At 40.1% G+C, this 7,342-nt stretch overlaps 1 protein-coding gene across 1 annotated transcript; it reads left to right on the forward strand.

The window, feature by feature from the left end:
* The first annotated feature begins 913 nt into the window (after positions 1-913).
* Positions 914-3,284, forward strand: LOC137736937 (ammonium transporter 1 member 1). The gene has a single exon (XM_068476263.2). It carries the CDS (start codon positions 1,281-1,283, stop codon positions 2,796-2,798), a length of 1,518 nt encoding a protein of 505 aa, XP_068332364.2. The 5' UTR covers positions 914-1,280; the 3' UTR covers positions 2,799-3,284.
* Positions 3,285-7,342: the final 4,058 nt, after the last annotated feature.

Here is a 7,342-nt window from a genome sequence, read left to right on the forward strand (position 1 = left end):
CTTTTTCTTGGATTTTCTGCAAGTTCGTAATTTTATTTGTTACTTGATTATAAGAACGTAAATTTTGTGAGTACGTTTATATGACGTTCTAGCCAAACATAGGAGAATTTAACTTAAAAAGCATCTCTGCACGCGCTTATGCGCAAACAAAAGGCCTTTTACCAATCACGCACACTAGATACGATTTACAAATTTGTATTTGATTTTAGACGTTTTTATTTGATTGATACCTTAAATAATTAATTATTTCACCTAAGCCAAGGCTCTTGTGGCTTTACATTTTCTATTAAGAAAGTATGATTATAGCATGTGGAAAAGCGATAGAATTCCACTCCCCTCCACTCTCCTCACTTGTATCTTGATAATTAATTGTGAGGTTAAACTAATTTTTTTTTTGATGTAAATAATATAGTTTATTAAAAAAAATCGGAACATGTGCTACAATTAAGAATTTGTTTGTTTTTAGGAGTGTGTTATCCACTTTTTTTTTTAATTTTCAGCAGTTGGATCGGATAAATTAAAAAATATAAATTAACAAGGGATGTAAGATAAGTAAAAAGAAATGTGAAGATAGCACACCCCTATTTTTAATGGGGTAATAAAATTTTGAAAACTAAAGAACATGGAGTTGATGATTGATCAATTACTTAAGCGTTGATAAACATACTCATTTTTATTAATGACATATCATTTAGTTTATAAATTTTGTTTACAAATTAGTCTTCCTTTTTAACATGTGTATATCTAATTTGCAACCACTCTTTTCTACTAATTTATTTAAGTAAGGGAGCATTTTTGCTCATCACTATTTAATGTGCACTATCCTATTTATCACCGTTATATAAGTTTGAATTTCAAAATTCGTGTAGTAGATAAATACAAATCTCAAAATTTAAATTGATAAATAGGATGATAGAGTATACACCACATAAATAATGGTGAGTAAAAATGCACTCTTACATGTTAATTATACAAACCCATGTTTAAGGTAAAAAACGCAGAGAGAGATTCATAGTTCTGAATCCTGACCGTATATTCCGACCTTTTCCAAAACCAAATCAGCTGCAGATGATAAGACTCCAAAAAGCCATCAAATCACGTATGAACACCCCATGACGTGGACCCCACACCGCTCCAAAAAAGTCAAGCCACCAAGTCAAAAACTCTCTCCCTCCCCCCTATATATACCGTACAAGTACCCCATTTATAGCCAACTAGACTGCTAGAGAGAGCAGACGACTCCAACTCCACCTCTCTTCTTTCTCTCTCTAATTGCTCCAATGGCAACGTGGGCAACACTAAACTGCTCGGCTACCCAGCTAGCCGACCTCCTTGGGGGGCCCAACTCCACCGGCGCAGCCAACTTCATCTGCAACCAAATCGCCGTAGTCTCCACCAAGCTCTCCGACACCGCCTACGCCGTCGACACCACCTTCCTCCTCTTCTCCGCCTACCTCGTCTTCTCAATGCAGCTCGGCTTCGCCATGCTCTGCGCCGGCTCCGTCCGCGCCAAGAACACCATGAACATCATGCTCACCAACGTCCTCGACGCCGCCGCCGGCGGCCTCTTCTACTACCTCTTCGGCTTCGCCTTCGCCTTCGGTGGCCCCTCCAACGGATTCATCGGCAAACACTTCTTCGGCCTCAAAGAAGTCCCGTCCGACACCGGTTTCGACTACAGCCACTTCCTCTACCAGTGGGCCTTCGCCATCGCCGCCGCCGGAATCACCAGCGGATCCATTGCCGAGAGGACTCAGTTCGTCGCCTACCTCATTTACTCCTCCTTCCTCACCGGATTCGTCTACCCGGTCGTCGCCCACTGGTTCTGGTCAGTCGATGGCTGGGCTAGCGCCGGAAATACCGGAAACCTCTTATTTGGAACCGGGGTCATCGATTTCGCCGGGTCGGGTGTGGTCCATATGGTCGGAGGCATCGCCGGTCTGTGGGGGGCTTTCATCGAAGGCCCCCGAATCGGGCGGTTCGACCACTCCGGCCGGGCCGTCGCTCTCCGCGGACACAGCGCTTCTCTCGTCGTTCTGGGCACATTTTTACTCTGGTTCGGGTGGTACGGGTTTAACCCCGGTTCGTTTACCAAGATCCTGAGTCCGTACGGGGCATCCGGATCCTATTACGGGATGTGGTCAGCCGTGGGTCGGACCGCCGTCACCACAACTCTCGCCGGATGCACCGCCGCTCTCACCACTCTCTTCGGAAAAAGAATTCTGTCGGGTCACTGGAACGTAACGGACGTCTGTAACGGCCTTCTCGGCGGATTCGCGGCGATAACCGCAGGATGTTCTGTCGTCGAACCGTGGGCGGCGATCGTATGCGGGTTCGTGGCCGCCATCGTTTTGATCTCGTGCAACAAACTGGCCGAGAAGTTGAAATTCGACGACCCGCTGGAGGCGGCGCAGCTTCACGGAGGGTGCGGCGCGTGGGGGATAATTTTCACGGCGCTGTTTGCGAGGGAGAAGTACGTGAACGAGGTGTACCCGGGAAAAGAGGGGCGGCCATACGGGCTGTTTATGGGCGGCGGAGGGAAGCTGCTGGGGGCCCATTTGATACAGATAGTGGTAATTATAGGGTGGGTGAGCGCGACGATGGGGCCGTTGTTCTTTGTGCTGCACAAGCTGAAGCTGCTGAGGATATCGGCGGAGGACGAAATGGCGGGTATGGATCTGACCCGGCACGGGGGGTTTGCTTACGTGTACCATGACGACGGAGACGAGCAGAAGCCGAGCGTGATTCAGCTTAGAAAAGTAGAACCGAACGCTTCGACGCCGCCGACTTCTGTGTAGAATCTAATAAATTTCCGTATTAAAATTAAATTTGAAATGTTACAAAATGTGTGGTTTGAATTTGATTAGGACGGCTGTCTAAGTGTTATTATCTGTAAGATTTGGTGTGAAATAATGTTTTCATTAAAAAAAATTGTGTGTAGTGTGTTAGTGGTTGCTGTATAATTTGTATATGCATGTTGGCGAGAAGGAAGTTGTGGAGGAACAGGACTGGGTATTTTTGGTGTTAAATTAAAGAGTAATATGTGGAGTTGGAGAGGGTTGGTTTTGTCTGATTTGGTATGAGTGATTAGAGACCCATAAGAAATGTGTGGCTGTGGCTGCCTTTGTTTTGATATGGTTTGTAAATGAGATGGGAACCGGGAAGAGACCAAAACGTAGCGATGGGATGAAATGAAATCAACGAATGAATGAATGATGCGGTAATGTTGGAGCAATTTTGTCCATACCCAAACAGACAAAATTAATTATTTTTCATAGTGCCAATTGTCTTGCCTTGCCCTCCTCTCTTAGAACCAACGATCAGATATACATGTATTATAATGTACCTTGAACACAAGCAGGTATATCACGTATCATAATACAAATAAAAAGCCATTAAAGAAATTTCCCTATACATTTATCGATGTTCCATGGAATGAGTGATGAATGATGATGTTGGCATGATATAATGCAGGTGGGAAGAGTGGTGGGATATGATTTATATGAATACTACCAATTCACCAGCTTATTTCCTTAATGTGGTGTATGGTGGTGGGATATATCATTGTATGGCTTTTTCCAAGTTCAAATCTTAATCTTCCGTAGAAATTTGACTTTGGATGATCGCCTTTTTTGTTTTTGACACAAAGAATAATTCAAATAACTAAAATAAGATTATACGTACACATTTGGAAAAGAAAAGGACAATTAGGAGGAAGGGGCGGCTAATTTTGACATATAAACGGAAATTTCTAGCTATAAATTCAACATATTTTTTTTGTTTTCGTGTGAAAAAAAAAAAAACAAACAAACAAATAAAAGACCATTCATGTCAAAATTTTAGAAAAATTGGTCAATAGTTTAACACTAATATTGTCCTTAACTTAACTAACTGTAATCACTTAGTACTACAATCTAATGGTATTTTTTTTTTGCTATAAGTGAAAAGTGGAGTTTAACCTACTATTTTTTTTAGTATACTGTAGATAATATTATTTGTTAAAAAAAAAAAAAAAAAAAAGACAACAAAAGTGAAGGATGCAATGGGAAAGCACGTTTGGCACCAAAAGAGAAGAAAGGTGGCCAGTCAAAAATGCTAGTGTGAAAAGTATTAAACTAAAAAAGCAAAGAAACTACAGGTGGTGGTTCGGTCAATGACGACTTTGAACGCCGCCCTGTGGAACATTGGAAAAGTCCAACAATTCAGAATATTTTTGGGCAAATCTGTCCCTTCATTATAAGACATTTTATTTCGCAAATATATTGTTATGGCATGTTCAAAAACAAGTGATGAATCATGAAATGCAAAGTAACAAATAAGTAGAAAGTTGTAATGTCGAACTAAAATATTCTTTTTATTACATGAAATTTAGCATTCTCACCATAATTTAAATAAATTAGTTTAATTATTTTTATCGTTTGAAAGAAAAAACTAACAAAATATAGTAATCCTTGTTTTTATTAACTCAAGAATTCAGTGACAATCAATCAATCATGACTAGTTATTATGATGCAGGTCGATCTCATCGGTTTTTCTTTACTCTAACACTTAACTATTTAACTCCTTAATGTTATTGTACATCCCTTGTACTTTTCGGGCTACAATTAAACTTTTCCTTTAACCACAAAGCAAAATATGTCAACTTTTCCCTTAATCACAAAGCAAAAGGTTTCAACTTTTCCTTTAAGCTTAATTTTCCACGGACCTTAATTTCTAAGACTTTGACAACCTCATGAAACTTTGTGGTGGTAATTTTCAGTTGCTACATATTTTATCTTCACGTGATCCATGGATATAAATCAACATTTGTCACATTCCAAGAAGGCCACGTATGACGATCTGTCCCTAATTTTCCTATGTAATTTCTCCCCTGACTTGTGAATTGTCTATTATGCCTTTACAGGCAAGTGGCGTGGATGTGTTTGTTTCTCTCTTAATTTATTTTCTCGTTTCCGTAATTATTTTGTACACATTGTTATGAGTGTACGTGAATTTTTATCAGTGTGAAAACATTGTTACGGATAGATTTCAATTTCCTCTTATCGTAGAAAAATCAAAAAACTTATCCCTAGTTTCCTATTTATCCTACCCCGTGCCCTTCCCTTTGTGTCACTCACCAATCAACTTCCTCAAATCTCTCACCAATCCCATCCTTTCCCTCTACACGGCACCCAATCAGAAATCAGAAATAAAAAAAAGGAACTCTCTTTTTCTCTTCCTTCTTTCTCTCTTTCCCGTATACCATTCCCTCTGCAACAACCCTATATGAGCTTCAAAGGTCACAGATCGAACCTAAGAATCTCATTTTCATGCTTATCTTACTTCCACGAGCACAACCATACCCTTAGAACTCAGTTTAGACGAGATTTGATTCGTTAACTCGGAAGGTCCGAACTCAAACGATTTGAGTTCGACGTATTTTCGAGCGAGTTAGGAAGTTTTGAAGCTTGGGGAAGCTCCTACGCAACTCCTCGAGCCTCCTTCAACAATTTGGAAGAAGTTTGGAAGTGAAACGACCGAGTGTCGAAGAGTTCACTTTTGGCCGGAACTTTCGACGTGTTTTCTGACCACCTTCGTCCACCTTTTAGACTCCAAAAATGTACAACGCGATTCTACTCTTCATATGCTTCAAATCCATATAATGTGGGTCGAAAATGGTTGAGAAATGAAGAAGTTATGCAAGTTTGAAATTTTTTCCGAATCCGGCGAAGTTGAGTTGCAGATGTCGGAGCTCGACGGAATATTCTGTCAAAGTTGATGGAATATTTTAACGATGTCAGGTAACGCCGTTAAACTCTGTTAAGGACTTAACGGAATATTCCGTGGAATTTTCCTAACGGCCGTTAGGCCTCTATTAAGGTTCGCCTGCGCGTGGGTGCGCCTCTGGCCATGTCTTGGCAGGCGCGTGGGGGCGCGTGCAAGGTCCAAAATTATTTCTAAAAATTTGGGGATGTTTGTGATGTCAAGTAGATCGATTTCATGTATTTAAACCCTAGGTTTGAGCAAACTACGGGGGTTTTATTTAAGTTTCCCTATATGTGCTTTAATTAATTCTTTTATAGTTATTTCACATATAGGGGAAACGTATCCCGAGGACTTACGAGGCCAGGCTAGGCTTGAGGGCTATGACCCGACGACGTACTTGTGAGTGGGCAGTTTGTTTTTATACCTATACATAGTTATAGTCTCCATAAATGTGTATTTACTTCATTTTTATGCTTATCTTTGCCAAGTATTCATTATTGTGATATAAATTGTGATAAATGCTACTATATGGTTGTGATATTACTGTCATGACATTCATACATATTTGTACATGCTCATCTGCTGCACCCTGGTGTTAATACTCGCCTCAGGGCTAGGGCCAGTCCTTCACGTGTATGTTCACATCTGCACCATTTGCTCGTCTTGGATCTAAGTTAGGTGCCAGTCCTGTCGAGTAGATTGCATTAGGCAATCCGACTTGTATGTGACCATGCTTCTACACCAGCCTTCACGTGATCGTAGTACTAAAGTGTATTGATTACACCAAGTCCTGTTCGTCTCAGAGATTATCTGTTAGAACTCGTATGTTAGCTTAGATGGATGAGCACTTAGTTATACTTGATTATCACATGATTATATTATTGTGGCATTTGATATCTCATGACTTGGCGTATTTCCTAGTTATTTTGTTGTTATTGTTGTTTAGATACCTATGTAGTAGATTTTAAGGAAACTATACTTGTTTTACAGTGAGGGGTTAGTATATTCGAAAATAAAGGTGTTCTTATAAGCATTGTTTTGTTGACCCACTCAACTTTGTTTTTCGCTCCTCCAGGACCTAGATAGTTGTACTCTTTGTGGCACTTGAGGATCTTTTCGCAGTTCTGACATTATCTTCGATTTAGATGTACGAACTTATCATTGTTGTGTAATAAGTGTACTTTAGCTGCTTTGACTACTCTTTGGTAATCGTACTGTCTTTTAAGCTCTGAATATTTGTAATGGGTTATTCCCATGACCGCGCACTCTTTCGTTGTTCAGTATTATTAGTTTTATTTAGTTTTAACTTTATTTCACTTTTCACATCACTTACCCTTATGGCTACGTCACCTCACGGTGATGGTCAGCATGCTTCAACCTTCCCAGGTCGGGGTGTGTCACCACGTGGAAACATTTTGTTTCAGAAACTGATCACCTCAACTTGAGATTCCTATAAACTTCAACGTTACTATTTTTGTCTATTTCAAAAATAAATGTTGTCTTGGTTACTGAGTAATTAAAAAAGTCTGATCATTCACTTTTGAATTTAATTTAAAGATAAAAAAAAAAATTAAATAGTGTAGTTTAAGTTTTTGTG

Source organism: Pyrus communis, chromosome 13 (genome assembly GCF_041283825.1).
Source record: "Pyrus communis isolate YQ-2024b chromosome 13, ASM4128382v1, whole genome shotgun sequence".
In the NCBI taxonomy this organism is placed as follows: domain Eukaryota; kingdom Viridiplantae; phylum Streptophyta; class Magnoliopsida; order Rosales; family Rosaceae; genus Pyrus; species Pyrus communis.